This window comes from Muscardinus avellanarius, assembly GCF_963383645.1.
Source record: "Muscardinus avellanarius genome assembly, chromosome: 3".
Classification (NCBI taxonomy): Eukaryota; Metazoa; Chordata; class Mammalia; order Rodentia; family Gliridae; genus Muscardinus; species Muscardinus avellanarius.
This window is the reverse complement of record NC_137788.1, coordinates 82,345,563-82,361,912: the sequence shown is the minus strand read 5'-3', so window position 1 is coordinate 82,361,912 and position 16,350 is coordinate 82,345,563. Positions and strand designations below refer to the sequence as shown.

Genomic DNA, 16,350 nt, shown 5'->3' with positions numbered 1-16,350 from the left:
CGGGGGCCTGGCGGGCGGGGGTCTGCGGGCGGGCGGGGGTCCGCGGGCGGGCGGGGCGCCCCCACTCGGGCGCCCGTGGGACGCGCCGCCAGCCGCTCCGCCGGGGGCTCGGCGCTCGCCCACCGCTTCCAAATTTAACCATTACCTAAATCCGAAGGGAAATGAGCAAACCTCTGGATTGGGTGTCAAGGTATTTTCAGCCTCGCTGGGCGTATTTATCCCCAAGTGTTTCCACAACAAGCTATTTCGGGCCGGGCAGGTTCGCCCCGCGGGCCGGCGTCCGGGGGTCCTGGAGCCCGCGGCCGGGCATCTGGCCCCGAGTCTCTGACTCCGCGTGCGGAAGTCCCGGGGCCGAGAAAAGTTCGATTTCTTTCTGGTCATTTCTAGGGCCTGGGTGTCCAGACCTCCGAGCCCCCCCCCCCAATCCGCAGGGAAGATGGGGGGCACGGAGGGGCGCCCGGGCGGTGCCGAGGCGGAGCGCCCCCGGCTGGGGGCCCTGGGAGGACATGGGGTGCCGGGGAGGGCCGATGAGGGTCTGGGGGTGCCGGGGAGGACTTGGGGTCCGGGGAGGGCCGGGGAGGGCCTGGGGGGTGCCGGGGAGGGCCGTTGAGGGTCTGGGGGTGCCAGGGAGGGCCTGGGGTCCGGGGAGGGCCGGGGAGGGCTTGGGGGGGCTCCGGGGAGGGCCTGGGGTCCGGGGAGGGCTGGGGAGGGCCTGGGGGGGGCTCCGGGGAGAGCCTGGGGTCCGGGGAGGGCTGGGGAGGGCCTGGGGGGGCTCCGGGGAGGGCCTGGGGTCCGGGGAGGGCTGGGGAGGGCCGGCGGCCCGCGGCGCTCAGGAAGTGAAGCTTGTGGTTTTGGGGGCTGAGCTCGGAAGGAGATTAAAAAAGACACACAGGGGAGGTCTCTCCCGAAAGCAAGATTCCGTTTGAAAACTCTCGGAGCGCCGCCCCGCCCCGCAGGTAGGCGTGCGGGCGGCCGGGCGGGCCGGGGGCGTCGGGCGCCCAGGCCGGCGGGAAGGAGACCCTGCTGGGGAGGCGGCCAGGCGCCTCCGCCCCCCCGCGCGGCCCCAGCTGCAGCGCGCCGCCGCCTTCCCACGCCGGCCTCCGCCCAGCCGCCCGCGCCGTCGGGGGTCCCTGCTCGCGCCCCGCGCGTCCACGGGGGGGGGGGGCTCGCGGGTCCCGGCCGCGGCGAGGCCCTCGGGACCTCTTCACCCCGTTCCCTTTTCTTCCAAGTTTCAAGTGTCAGAGTTGGCTTTTGTGTTCGTAGCCATTGTACGGCCAGGGGGCCGCAGCTCCCGGCCCTGGACGCCAAGCGGACCCCGGCCGCGCACCCCCACCCTGAGGGCAGCTGGCGCCTAGGTGGCGGGAAGCGCCGCGGAGGCCCCCCCGGGACAAGTCCCAGCCCCCTCCCGGCCTGTCCCCACTCCGCCCGGGAAGGAGACGCCCGAGAGCTGGGGCCTGGAGCAGGGGCCGCGCGCCCCAGGACCCGTTCCGAGCCCACCGCGCGGACAGACAGACGTGGGCGCAGCCCCGCGGCGCGCCCGGGCCGAGCTGCTCCGGGTCCCGCAGTCCCGACCCCGCGAACCCCGCGCAGGGGGCGCCGGCCGGGCCCCGGGTGTTGGCCCCGGGGAGGCTGCAGCGCGGGCCGCCCCCGGCGGAGAGGAGGGCGCGCGGGGCCGGCCGGCGTGGGGGTCCCGCCCCCGCCCGCCCCGAGCCCGCGTCGCGGCCCCGCCCCCCCGGCTCAGGTTCCCCCGGGGTTAGGTGAACTGATTGGGGCGCGGGCGGCGGCGAGGCTGGCGCCCCGGCCCCGCGCTCGGGCTCCCTCCCCGGGTGGGATTTGGGGTGAGCGGGGCGGACCGCGCGCTTTCTGGGGCCTGGCTCCGGGCTCAGCTCCGCGGTCCGGGCGCTCGCTCGGGCCGGATAGACGGCGGCCAGCGGGGTCACCGGTTTGGGCTCCCGGGTCCCTGCGCCGCAGCCCCCCCCCCCAGTCCCGCTGTCCTCCCCCCATCTTGTCACTAGAGTGTGTCCGCGGAGGGCTCCGGGGGCTGGACCGCTGGCGCATCCTGCAGCCTAGCCTGCCCGCGCCGCCCAGCGCTCCCGGGGCGGCCGGGGCGGGGTCGGTGCCCCCCCCCAGACTCCGGCTCCCCCGAGAGTTCGCGGGGCGCGTCCCCGGGCTGGGGAGGGCCCGGGCGTGGGCAGGGCCGGAGCCCGAGACGGGTTTCGCCCCTGAGCCGCGTCGGCGGCGGCCCGGCTCCAGCCACCTGTCCGAGTGCCACCTGGTGAGCGGGAGGCGGGCCCCTCCCTCCCCCGCCCCCGACCGACCCGCTCCTCCTCCCGCAGAGCTCGGCCGGCCGCAGCTGGAGGAGCCTCGGAGCGCCCGCGGGTGACGGCGGCCCCAGAGCCTCGGGCGAGCGGGCAGCGGGGCCACCATGCCGCGCTCGTTCCTGGTGAAGAGCAAGAAGGCGCACAGTTACCACCAGCCGCGCTCCCCGGGGCCCGACTACTGCGTGCGCCCGGAGGACGCGCCCGCGCCCGGCCCGGCAGGTGCGCGGCTGGGGAGGCCGCCCAGCCCCGGTCCGCGGCCCCGCGCGGGTCTCGGTCAGAGCCGCCCGGCCGCGGACCTCGGCCCCGCCGGCTCAGCCGCGCCTCTCCCTCCCCTCTGCAGGGGCGGCGAGGCCGGAGCCCCGGGGCGGCTCGATCCCCGGGTCTCCGCGGCCCGAGGCCCGGGACGGGGCCCCCGCGTCCCCCGACAGCTGCGCGGGCAGCGTCTGCGAGCGGAGCCCGGAGTTCGAGGACTTCTGGAGGCCCCCGTCGCCCTCCGTGTCTCCAGGTAGGGAGCGCGGGCGGCCCGCGACAGGGAGGGCGAGCCGGCCGGGAGGGCGCGGCGGCGGGGTCTCGCGGGTTCGCGGCCCGGCCCCCCGAGGGCGCCGTCTCCTCCGGGCCCGGCTGCAGGGCCCTTCGTTTTTGTGGAGCTGGCGGGTGCGAGTCCACAAACCATTCGTCAGCAAACGCGACGTTTTCTTTTTGGTCAGAGTTGATTGTTCGGAAAGAGTTCGGATCCCCAAATTCAGACTCTCGAACAAACCTCAAGCAAACGAAAACCCGGGCAGCCCGAGCGGGACAGAGCTCGGCGCCCAGTGGGAGGGAGGGGTCCCCACGCCAAATCTCAGCTCCACGCTCGATCGTTGTAGGTACAGATTGGGGGCTTGTTTCATTTTTCGTTCTGCAAAGATGGCCCGGCCTGCTGGGTTTCATTTCCCGCACCAGGTGACTGCACGCTGGTGGGGCGGGGTGGGGGCGACCCGGGTCTGGCTGCAGTCAGGAAAGAGCCGACCAACCAACTCGGCCAACGGCCGGTTATTTACAGATTATCCTGCCTGGGTTCCAAAGATTCCCCCACCCACCGCCCCGCCGGTTCCACACTCAAGGATGGCCCAGAGCCGCAGCTCCGGGGTGCGCCTGGGAGCCAGTGCTGGGCTTCTTCCTGGTGTGGGTGATAATGACTCGGCGCCCTGGAACCCCTTGGCTGGACACTCTCAGGGTGCAGCCTCTCACTGAGGCGGCCGGCCTGGACTGTATGTGTGTGAGCAAGAACAGATTTGTAAATGTCCTCAGATTCGCGGGGGGAGTGTGGTGGGGGTTGCAGCAGGCCGTTGATTTTGCAAGTTATCCTAAAGAAGGTAGTGACTAGAAGCCTGGTGGGTGACCCACGCCTGTAATCCCAGTACTTGGGAGGCTGTGAGAGAAGGCTCACAGGTCAGAGTCCAGCCTCAGCAACTTGGCGAGGGCTTCATCAATTTCTCGAGACCCTATTTCAAAAACAACAACAACAACAAAAAAAAAACAAACAAACAGGGTAGGGGGTGTAGCTCAGAAGCAGAAGTACCCTAGGTTCAAGCCTCACACGCGACGGTGACTAGCCCTTTTCTTTTTATTAATTGTGAAATTATTCTCCGGGAAATCCACCGCTCCCATCAAACTATAAGAGATGGGAATGGAGTGTCCTTGGCGCCTCGTGCCCACCGCCCCTTTTGCTGCCCGCACTAGGCCGTTAACTTGGAGCCATCTCGAGACCTTTCTGGTGTTTTCGGATAGATCTCTCCGCTAATCGAGGGCTGCGTCCTCTTAGCCTCCCTCCTCCTTCACCCTCCATCCCGAAGAGAGCGGCTGAGGGGGACCCTGAGGGGCTGGGGGAGTGCGGCGTGGGGGCTGAGAGCAGGGGCGCCCTTCTCTGTAGGGCTGCCAGGTGTGCGGGCCCCGCGAGAAAAGCTCCCAACGCCGCGCGCCCCCTCCACGGTGTCCACGGCGCGCCCCTCCGCGGTGTCCACGGCGCGCCCCTCCGCGGTGTCCACGGTGCGCCCCCTCCACGGTGTCCACGGCGCGCCCCTCCGCGGTGTCCACGGCGCGCCCCTCCGCGGTGTCCACGGCGCGCCCTCCGCGGTGTCCACGGCGCGCCCCTCCGCGGTGTCCACGGCGCGCCCTCCACGGTGTCCACGGTGCGCCCTCCACGGTGTCCACGGCGCGCCCCTCCGCGGTGTCCACGGTGCGCCCTCCACGGTGTCCACGGCGCGCCCCTCCACGGAGCCGTCTTGGAGGGGTGCAGCGCGCCGCCCTGGCGGCCAGGCCCGGGGCACCTGCGCGGGGTGCCCCCTGACCGGCGCCCCTCCCGTGCCCCCACAGCCTCGGAGAAGTCGGCGTGCCCGTCGCTGGACGAAGCCCAGCCCTTCCCGCTGCCGTTCAAGCCGTACTCGTGGGGCGGCCTGGCGGGCTCGGAGCTGCGGCACCTGGTGCAGAGCTACGGGCCGTGCGCGGGCCTGGAGCGCGGCGCGGGGCTCGGCCTGTTCTGCGAGCGCGCCCCGGAGCCCGGCCGGCCGGCCGCGCTGTTCGGGCCCGAGCGGGCGGCGGGCGCGGGGGGCTGCGGCGCGGGCCTGGGGCTGTACGGCGACCTCGGGCCCGCGGCGGCGGCCCGGCTGTACCCCGAGCGCGGCCCCGAGCTGCACGCGGACCAGGGCGCCGGCGTCAAGGTGGAGTCGGAGCTGCTGTGCACCCGCCTGCTGCTGGGCGGCGGCTCCTACAAGTGCATCAAGTGCAGCAAGGTGAGGCCCGCGCCCGCCCGCCCGCCCCAGCCCCCGGCCCCTCTGAGCCGCCCTCTCCCGGCCCCGCCCGCCCCAGGTGTTCTCCACGCCGCACGGGCTCGAGGTGCACGTGCGCAGGTCCCACAGCGGCACCAGACCCTTTGCCTGCGAGATGTGCGGCAAGACCTTCGGGCACGCGGTGAGCCTGGAGCAGCACAAAGCCGTGCACTCGCAGGTAAGCGCAGGGCCCGGCTCGGCTCGCGCGCTCCTCCCGGGCCTCGGCGCGCAGCACCAGCCGCTCCCCCGGGTAGTTCTCTCCCCGGTGGCCCCCGACTCCTGCGTCGCTTCGGTCAGGTCCTCTTGTCCTGTGAGGGGGTGGAGAGAAGGTAGGTGGTGGCTGGCTGGGGCCTAGAGCGGCCTCCCGTTTTGGTACCATTGTGAGCCTCCAGAGTGGACCCGAGGATGGATCTTGCCGCTGATGGATCTGGTTTATTACCTCTGTTTCTGTGCCTCCATATTCCTTTCACCAAATCCGCACAAACCCCTCCTAACTGAAAAGGAGGGATCTCAGCTCAGTTAGGGTATCCAGTAGCGCCTTTGCCCTGCTTATTTCATTCATTCACGTGTGACTGTTACCTAACTTCCAGGAGCCAAGTTCATGAGGGTCCAGCGGGTCCTTGACAGGATGCCCCGTGGAAAGTGCAGTTTAGCTGAGCGGCAGAGGGTAGATAAGCAAATAAGTGCACAAGTAACTATAGAAGTTTGTTTACAAAACACTAACTTAAACCGGGCGCAGGTCGAGCACACCTGTAATCCCCGTGCTTGGGAGGCTGAGACAGGAGGATCTATTGCACAGGCTCAAAGCCAGCCTCAGCTACATAGTGAGGCTCTCAGCAACGTAGTGAGACCCTGTTTCCAAATAAAATATTAAATAGGTCTGGGAGTGTAGCCCAGAGGTAGAAAAGCCCCTGGTTCCACCCCCAGTACCAAAAAACAAAAAACAACAACAAAAAAACCAACAACCAAAAACCCATTAACTTAAAAAACCCGAGTATGGGCCCCTCTCCTCCAACACCGTGGGGGTGGAGGCATTGCAAGTGGCTAAGGTCTGAGTCTCCTCCTCTGGAGAAGGAGGGTGGAGAACGTGTGTGTAAATGGGTGTCACAAATGCATGGGGGGGATTTTTATTTCTTTGCCGGGGTGTGGAGGGTTGTGGGTGAAAAGTGTTTTGGCTGAAAAAGTGTTAAAGGGTGGGTGTTAAAGAAGGAGGGTGTGGAGTGTGGAGATTGGAAGTATGTGAGGAGCAGCCTGTGTGGGAGGGGAGCTGGGCTTTGGAGACTTCCGTGGTGAGGAGGGCAGCTGCCCGGGGGACCACTGTAGGAGAGCGGCATCTCTCTCGCCCTTTCTGCAGGAACGCAGTTTTGACTGTAAGATCTGCGGCAAGAGCTTCAAGAGGTCATCCACACTGTCCACACACCTGCTCATCCACTCAGACACTCGGCCCTACCCCTGTCAGTACTGTGGCAAGAGGTTCCACCAGAAGTCAGACATGAAGAAACACACCTTCATCCACACGGGTGAGCAGAAAGGCCCTTGCTCGTAGGAAACACTCCGAAGACACCTTGACTCGCTCTCTAATATTCTGGCCCTAGCGAATGAATGAAGGACAGTGCTTTTCAGAGGGAGTTGATCAGTGCTTTTGTTAAACAGAGATGTGAATTTTCTGAGGTTCCTTCACAGATGTGGTTCTCCTCAGAGGGGCCTCCACCTGGGGGTGGCTCTGCAAGACCAGCAGGTCAGCTTGCAAGTCCTCCATCATTAGAAAGAATATTTTTCTCCAGCTTGGCAGCTGCTCCAAGCCAGGTGTGGTGGCACACACCTCACACCTGTTACTTGGGAGGCTGAGAAAGGAAAATCACAGTTCCAGTCCAGCCTCAGCAGTGTCCTGAGACTCTCAGCAACCTAAGGAGACCTTGTTTCAAAACAAAACATAAGGCCAGGCGTGGTGGCGCATGCTTGTAATCCTCGTGCTTGGGAGCCAGAGACAGGAGGATTGCGCAGGTTCGAAGCCAGCTGTGCTGGCTCAAGAGACCCTGTTTTCAAAAATAAAAAACCACAAAATAGGTCTGGGAGTGTAGCCCAGAGATAGAAGGGCTTCCAGGAACCCCAGGACCACCAAAAAAAAAAAAATCATAAAAAGGGCTGGAGGTATAGCTCAGAGTTAGCATGCCCCTAGAACCGTAAGAAAGTAAAAAATAAACACATAAAAAGGTGGGAACAGGGGTTCCAACTGCTGCCTGTTGCAGGTACAGTATGAAGTACTGGCGTCACTCTAAATGTTCACCTGGAGATGGAGGACTTTCTGAAAGGTTCCCACCAGCCTTTGAGGGAGGGACCGTGTGGCCTCTCTGCTACGTATCTAGGAGTCAAAGAGCTTGTTCTGTTTGAAGGGGGGGAAAAAAAAAACAATGGCAAATATTACTAAGCTCTCTGCTAAAATGCGTATCTTGTCTTATTCCCACAACAACTCTAAGAGAAAGACACTATTCCTTATCCCCATCTTAGGGGTGAGGATAAGGAGGCACAGAAGGTTAAGTAACTTCCCAGGGTCATGCTGCCAGCAAGTGGAGCCAGCGCTCAAATTCAGGTCTCTCCGACCTCTCACATGTCTGTGCTCTTGATCCATTCACCCTCTTCTGCTTCCAGAGCCGTGAAGGTGTGTAGACACAGCGCGCGTCTACACAGTTACTGCCCCTTTCACGATACCAGCAATTTCATGCCCTAAAAGTGATCATTCCTGACCTAGTCTAATACTTTATTTTCTTTGTGTATATGGTACTGGAGATTGAATCCTGGGGACATTCTACCTCTGAGAGACAACCCCAGTCCTAATTTTAATTATTTATTTAGAAACAGGGTCTAAGTTGCAGAGGGCTTCACTAAGTAGCTGAGGCTGGCCATGAACTTGCTACCCTCCTATCTCAGCCTCCCAAGTACTAGGATTACAAGCAGGTGCCACCACACCCAGCTTAGTCTAATACCTTCCAATTTACAAAGTGCTTTGAACATGTCATTTGATTTAATCCCGCCTGCCACCCCATAAAGTAGAAAGGGCTGCTCTTACCACCTACACTCAGAGACCTTGAATGATCGACTAGATGGAGGTCAGATCGAGTAATCATGGAGCCACTGTATGTTCTGGCTTTTAATCTTGTCATCGTTCTTAACTTGTTCCATGTGCCTGAAAGGGTGGTGGTGGGTTTTGTTTTGTTTGCTTTTGTTTTGGTACTGGATATTGAACCCAGGGGCCCTCTACCATTGAGCTATATCCCATCCCTTTTTATTGTGAGACAGGGTCTTACTAAGTTGCCCAGTCTGGCCTCAAATTTGTGATCCTCCTGCCTCAGCTTCCTGAGTAGCTGGGATTGCTTGTGTACAGCCTAGTGAGGGTTTTGATGCCAGGAGCTCCCATGCTCAGTGATTCCCTCACTTCCAGGAACACTTGCTGTCTTTAATAGTTAACAGGACTTCTACATAATACCTGGCATATATGACTGTTTTATTTCAGACTATGAATGTTCATTTAAAACAAATTGCAAGCTGGGCGTGGTGGCACACGCTTGTAAGCCCCGAGCTTGGGAGGCTGAGACAGGAGGATCGCGCAGGTTCGAAGCCAGCCTCAGCTACTTAGTGAGGCTCTCAGCAATTTAGTGAGACCCTATTTCCAAATAAAATATAAAATAGGTCTGGGAGTATAGCCTGGAGGTAGAAAGCCTCTGGGTTCTACCCCCAGTACCACCAAAAAATAAATAAATAAAATAAAATAAAACAAATTGCATCCAGGCATGGTGGTGCATGCTTGTAATCCCAGCACTTGGGAGGCTGAGACAGGAGGATCGCACAGGTTCAAAGCCAACCTCAGCTACTTAGTGAAGCTCTCAGCAACTTAGTGAGATCCGATCTCCATATAAAGTATAAAATAGGTCTGGGAGTATAGCCTGGAAGTAGAAAAGCTGGGTTCCACCCCAAGTACCACACACACACACACACACAAAAAAAAAAAAAAAAAAAAAAAAAACCACCACCACCAACAAATTGTTGTGTTTTCCAAATGCCCACCATTGATGTTTATAAGTATGCTTGGACACTATAGATATTATTAGAAAACTCAGGAAAAAATCTTATTTGGTCATACTCCTTGCCTGAAATTTTTATGGAATTCATTCCTTCTAGCAAAGGAGGTATTCAAGACACCTAGCAAAATGCAACGAGGATATTGACTGAACGAAACACTAACTTTCATTTTCATTATAGCTAGAATTCATTTCTTTCTTTCTTTTTTTCTTGGTGGTACTGGGGTTCCTGGAAACCCTTCTCGGGCTACACTCCCAGACCTTTTTATACTTTTTTATTTGGAAACAGGGTCTCTTAAGCCAGTGAGGCTGGCTTGGAACCTGCACGATCCTCCTGTCTCCGCCTCCCAAGTGCGGGGATGACAAGTGTGCGCCACCACGCCTGGCTAGAATTCATTTCTTAAATTTGCTTGCTTCTAAAGAGATAGGATAAGTTTTATTTTGTTTTTTGGTGCTGGGGAGTGAACCTAAGGATATTCTATCTCTGAGCTACACCCCAGCACTTTTTTATTTTTTGTTTTTGAAACAGGATCTCTTTAGGTTGCTGAGTCTTGCTGTATTACTGAGACTGGCCTTGAACCTGCTATCTTCTTGTCTCAGCCTCCTAAATACTAAGATTACAACATGTGATACTGCACCCAGTTTAGGATAAGTTTTGATGGGTGACTTTTTATCCAGGAAATCTAAGCATGAAGAGAGAAGAGAACACAGTAAGAGAGTCAGGGGTTCCTGAAAAACAAACTTCAAAGCCCTACCTAGTGGCCCATGTCTGATATCCCAGACTTGGGAGGCTTACACAGGAAGATTGAAGGTTCAAGCCAAGCCTTAGCAACTTAGCAGAGAAACCCTGTTTCAAAATTAAAAAATAAAGTAGGGGCAGGGGTGTAGCTCAGAGGCATAATGCTCCTAAATTCAACCCCGATACCACCACCACCAAACGAACAAAAACCAACCTACTTGATCTATTTTACTTTTTTTCCAAGACTGAGTCTCAACTATAATGCCATGCCAAGGCAATTTTACCTAAATGTTAAACACTACATGAGATGGAGGAAATAGTAAATCTTTGCATGTTGTTATTTATTAATCTTTGGTGAAGAGTTTTGGTTATATGAAGAATCCTGTTCTGGGCATGGTGGTGTATGTCTGGGGTCCCAGTACCTGAGAGGCTGAGAAAAGGAAATTACAGGTTCCAGGCCAGCCTCAGCAATGTAGAGAGACTCTTAGCATCTTAGTGAGACCCTGCTTCCAAATAAAAAATAAAATAGGGCTGAGGGTTTAGCTCAGAGGCAGAATGTCCCTGAGTTCATTCCCCAGCACCCCACATCCCCCCCAAATAATCCTGTGATTAATCTCATAAAAAGAAAGTATAATCAAGGCAGAAAAGGCTGATCTACCTTAATAGTTTGTGGCTCAAAGATGGATTTTCAGAATTAAATTTTGAGAAATGCCCATGTTTCAGACACATTCTGTAGTCTTTCTAGAACAAGAGAGAAGACAGGCTCACTGGTCCATACAACACCAACAGACACTTGGGAGCCCAGATTTAAAAACTTCCTCTGAAATAGAGCAGAGTCACACGGTTTGTAGGACAGCTCCTCCCACCTCCTGTTGAACATCTGCTCTGTGCTCTCTGCTTCTAAAGTGGAGAGAGTCCTCCGGGTGCTTCAGCTGGGGAGAGCACGTGGCCGGTGCTGTTTCCGTTTAGCAGGAAACGGTTTGAGGCCCTTGGTGAGGCCCTTGGCTGGGAACCCCCACTCAGAAAGTCTCCCGTCTACCTGGTGCGCAGTGGCTTCCCGGGACAGAGCTGCAGGCTGGGCGTCGGTTCATGTCCAGCACATGGCCCTCCAAGTTACTGGAGGTCCCTGGCTGTGGTGCAGCCAGCTGCTGCCAAGAGCATATGGGTCTCCCTGGGCCCCTCTAGCTCTGTCACAGACTCACGAGTCTCCCTCCCCCGTTCCTATCCCGCAGGTGAGAAACCCCACAAGTGCCAGGTGTGTGGCAAGGCCTTCAGCCAGAGCTCCAACCTCATCACCCACAGTCGCAAGCACACCGGCTTCAAGCCTTTTGGCTGCGACCTGTGTGGGAAGGGCTTCCAGCGGAAGGTGGACCTCCGCAGGCACCGGGAGACACAGCATGGGCTCAAGTGAGCCCGCCTGGCTGCAGGGAGCAGCCGCAACACTACCGAGGGCAGCGTCCCTGCCGCCTTCCTCCCTCTGACTACTCAGGACCTGCCCAGGCTGCACATCCCACAGGGTGACCCCCTCACCTTGCTGCCTTACTTCCTGGAGCTGGCAGAGGGGATGAGTCACCTGTTCAAGCCTCTGGCCAGAGCAGGAAGGACAGCAACTTGCTGGGCCTTGGACACCTCAACACCTCGAGTGTCCAGTGAGAAAAGTCCAGTGAGAATCAGATCAAAATTTGGAGCCCACGGTCCTTCCCATTCCAAGACCTTCAGGTGTCTTCCTCCTTCTGAACTCCCCAGGTACTTGTGTGGAAGAGAAGGAACCACGGTTTGCAGGAGGACACACGCTAATGCTTTTATAGAAAGAAGGAGTGTTATTTTTTTTCTTCTTCTGGGAAGTCTGTTGACCTTTTTCTCTTGGGTACTGCCTGTAAATCTCAGAGGAATCATTTCCCCTCCTCAAAGACTGGTTCAGAAACTGATTTGGGGAAGGAGCTTTATTCTTTTGAAATCACAGATGTACCATGGAGCCCACCCCAGGAAGATGCAGAAAGTGGACTTGGTGAGGAGAGGGGTTCAGAGGTTCTGCTGCAGGAGGCCAGCAGGGAGGCAAAGCGTGTGAAGCAATGCTGTGGACCAGAGAGCATCCTTCACTAGGCAGACGGCTGCTGACCACTGATGCCTAGGTACAGGCACCATGCCAGGGAGCTACCGAGCCAGAGCTCCTGCCTTGCTCCTCAAAGGCTAACAGTTGCACCCTGAAGTAGCTGGGGTCTTTTCTTTCCCTCCAAGGGAATTCTGAGAAGACAACACAGAATCTCCAACCTTGTCTTTTGATCCTTTTGGATTTCGTCAGGAGTAAACAAAATGTAGCTGAAGAGTTATTTCAAAAATTGATGTGCATAATCAGTTTTTATTATTAAGCTAATATTTTTAAGATATCCAATGTGGTAGGCATGTAGGGGTGAAGGCTCTTATCTTTAACTCTTTGACCCTCCATGTGTACCATGTGGGGGGGAAAGGATGATATTTTTACTTTGATGAGGTTTGTAAATGTTTTTGGATCTTCTGGAGTGCATTATGTTTGTTAACACATATTTATTAGAGTGACATTTTAAGTTAATAAAGTATTAAAATTGCCTGTCATTTAGACAGGGATTTTGGGAAACACCTTTGCTTTCTTTTCTTGGGGATGGGGGAGTGGTACTGATGAAAACTACAGTGGGCTATAAAAATGAAGCAGACAAGACAACATCCAAAGAGAGTAGCATCCAATTGCTTTGACGGTCATATTTTTTCCTTTTCTTTTATACATCTGAGATACTTTCTTAACAGAAAAACTAGGAAGTGACGGTCCCAGAGATACATCATCTCTTTCCCCTGAGAGTTTAAATGTATTCTCATATATGAGTGTGTGTGTGTGTGTGTGTGTGTGTGTGTGTGTGCGCGCCAGAAGATGCCTAGATGAATAAAGAAACCACAGACCTTTGGATTAGAGGTTCTGTCATGGACACATCATGGTGTGACTTGGGCAAATTCTTTGACTTTCCTGATACGTCTCCCTGACCATAAAATGTGTTTATGGTCTCGAACTCTATTCTGTGGAGGCCAGAGAGGAAAGCAAGTATGAGATTGCTTAGCTGGTGGCAAGCTTCAAACCTAGAGACCATGAGGAGAGTGGATGGGAGCTCTTAGCTCTGGCTCTGCCTCACCTGTGGATCTTTGGAAGCTCTGACAAGAGTCAGGTCCTCCCTTGTATCCCTGCTGCCTGTGTTCGGATGCCTCCCAGCCAGGCTCCAACAGCAAAAGTGATGTCCTGCAGAACTGTGTGTATAGGGGTGTGGTGGGTACTGGGGACTGAACCCAGGCATTCTACCTCCGAGATAGACCCTCATTGCCATTTTATCTTTATTTTTGAAACAGGCTCTCCCTAGATTGACAAGAGTCTCACTACTTACTGAGGCTGTCCTAGAACCTGTGATCCTCCCGTCTCAGCCACCCAAGTACTAGGATTACAAGTGTGTGCTGCCACGTTCAGCTACTTTATTTGGTTACTGCCGAATCTTCAGCCCCCACAACAGTGTCTGGCACCCAAGAGGCCATCAAAAATTACAGGTGATCATAACCGTAATCCTAGTACTTGGGATGCTGAGACAAGAAGTTCGCAGATTTGAAGTCAGTTCCAGCCATTTAGCAAGGCGCTCAGCAACTTAGTGAGACTCTGTTTCCAAGTGAAAAATAGGACTGGGGGTGTAGCTCAGAGGGTGAACGCCCCTGGGTTTAACCCCCATAAATACACACACACACAACAACAACAACAACAACAACAACAACGAAAACAACTTATGCTTCATTTTGTGGCTCTGTTCAGCACACTGGGAAGAAAAATTGAGTGGCAGGAAGTAAGTAGGACACACAAAAGTTAGGACACACAAAAGACCTTCTGAGCCCCGTGGGCCAGGGAAAAGCTGAAGCTGCTTTTTCCAGTCCCTCCAAATCTCGGTCGTTGGCTGTCCTCCCTTGGTTTCCAGCACCAGGTCTTTCCATGTCAGTTTACTCTCATTCAAAATTTAAATGTTTATTTGGTAATGCAGTTTAAGATAGTTTTTCAGAACTGATGGGTGATGAACAGTCGAAGCACCCAGAACTTCTTAATAGTGTCCTGGGCGGCAAAGCTCCCAGCCAGTAAAGATGACGGCATACTTTCCACAGGAGTCGCCCTGCTCGTTGGATGGTTATTTCCAGCCTGGTTTGAAAAGTAAAGATGTCGCACTGAGCGGTAAGTAGAACTGATTGAAGTCTAGGTGTCTGTCCTCTCCTGCCCTCCCTGAAGACATTTAGAATACCTGGTCCATTTTCTTTTCCCCTGTTTATGTTATAAATGAGGAGTCATAATTTTGAGGTTAACTGTATGTATTTTTTGAAAAAAATAATTATCTTGATATCCCCAGTTCAGAATCAAAACAAATTACTGTGCCTTTTACTGTGTGAAATTTGAAGATTGCAAATATCTCCCTTAATGTTATTACTTGACTCCATTAAAAATAGATTGTGAATATTCCGTGTCACATTATTCATGAGGGAGGCTTATGCCTTTTGTCTGCCGGAGTAATAGTAGAAAGGGTAACAGGAGACTCCAGCGCACACCTTTGTTTCTTTCACTAAATTTTTAATAACACCTTCAGCTAGCCAGTTGGTGAAGCTCAGCTCTTGCATAAAAGTGGAAAAGCACAGCTATCTCTGAGAAGCCCAGCTCTTTCAGTAGCTAATTTGAGTTTGTGTTCATCTACACCAGACATGATTAAATTACCTATCAAGTGTGCTGAGCTATCAGGATTCAGGCCATGTAAAAGGTGAATTTCATCTGATTGATTTGAGACACAAATGGAACAATTGAGTTTTAAAAGCCCCGCCTTACTTAAAGGGCTAGCACACACGGTACTCTTCCTCCACTTCTGACTGCCGGTGCCCTGGAAAACTGGGCGCAATAGTGATTTCACCCAAGCCATTTTGCTGCATGCCTGCTAGTTTAATGTGATCAATCAACAAATGCAAATTCAAAGAAAAAAATTTTTTTGTGGTACCAGGAATGGAACCCAGGGGCATTCTACCTCCGAGCTATACCCCCTGCCCTATTTTTTATTCTTTATTTTAGGGTCTCACTGAGTTGTGGAGGGCTTCACTAAGTAGCTGAGGCTGTCTGCGAACCGCAATCCTCCAGTCTCAGCCTCCCGAATGCTGAGATTACAAGCGTGCGCTACCACGCCTGGCATGATCTGGTCCTTTCTAACCCCATTCCTTTCCTGTCTGCATAGAGGTGTCTACTACACAAGAATTGGTTTATATCACTGACAGGAATAATTTTATGTCTTGAATTTATCCATATTCCTACACTCAGCATATAAAACTATTCAGCATATTTTAACTTTCTATATATGGTTTTATGGTTTATATCCTCTGTACCTTCCTTTTTTAACACTTTGTTTTTGAGATTATACATGCTGATACCTATGATTTTTGTTTTGATAGAACTACTGTACATAGAATTCTATTGTATGAATATGTATTAATTTATTTAACTGTTAGGAGAGTTTGGAGCATTTCTGATTTTTCCTTTAAAAACAATTCTGAAGCAAGCAAGCTTTTACGGCCCCTTGTGAAAGAGAGTCTTTTTAGGGCATACCTCTGGGAATGGAAATGCTGGATACCAAATTGCTCTCCAAAGTGGTTGTACCAATTTATAGACTCACTAATAGTATAGGAGAATTTCTATTGCTCCATATCCTGCAGGCATTTCATATTGTCAAACTTCAAAACTATTCAGCAAGATGGAGGTAAAATGTCATGGTACACCTGGTGTGGTGGCCCACACTTGTAATCCCAGTACTTGGGAGGCTGAGACAGGAGGATCACAGGTTCACAGCCAGCCTTAGCTACTTAGTGAGGCCCTCCGCAACCTAGTGAGACCCTGTTTATAAATAAACGAATAAATGAATAAATAAATAAGGCTGGGGGTGTGGCATGGAGGTGGAATGCCCCTGAATTCCACCCCCAGTATCCAGTAACACACACACACACACACACACACACACACACGTCACTGTAATTTGAATTTTCTGGTTTTTGATTATCTTTTCATAAGCATATTGGCTTTACAGCTTTACTTTCCTTTAAAATTAAAAAATGTATGTTTCTGTAATTTGTGCATTTTCCATTGGATTGCTTGCTTTTTATCAATTTGTTCTTTAAACATATCTTAAATATTCATTAGTTTATGTATAAATGTATCCCAGTCCATAGCTTGCCTTTTCACTCATTTTTTAAGTTTGTGGAACTGGGGCTTGAACCCAGGGGCATCCTACCTCTGAGCCACATTCCCAGCCTTATTTTTATTTTGAAGCAGTCTCACCAGATGGCCGAGGTCATGCTCAAACTTGTGACGCCCCTGCCTCAGCCTCCTG

General features: G+C 54.6%; 1 protein-coding gene across 2 annotated transcripts; it reads left to right on the top strand.

The window, feature by feature from the left end:
* Positions 1-2,425: 2,425 nt before the first annotated feature.
* On the top strand, positions 2,426-11,354 carry GFI1 (growth factor independent 1 transcriptional repressor; the record flags this gene model as incomplete). Of its 2 annotated transcripts, none has more annotated exons than XM_080691818.1 (6): positions 2,426-2,536; positions 2,637-2,826; positions 4,677-5,092; positions 5,169-5,306; positions 6,483-6,648; positions 11,176-11,354. In XM_080691818.1, 6 exons carry the CDS (start codon positions 2,426-2,428, stop codon positions 11,352-11,354), a joined length of 1,200 nt encoding a protein of 399 aa, XP_080547944.1. The 2 variants fall into 2 exon arrangements, with proteins under 2 accessions (XP_080547944.1, XP_080547945.1); XM_080691819.1 differs by having other exon boundaries at positions 2,426-2,540; positions 2,662-2,826.
* Between the last annotated feature and the right edge of the window lie 4,996 nt (positions 11,355-16,350).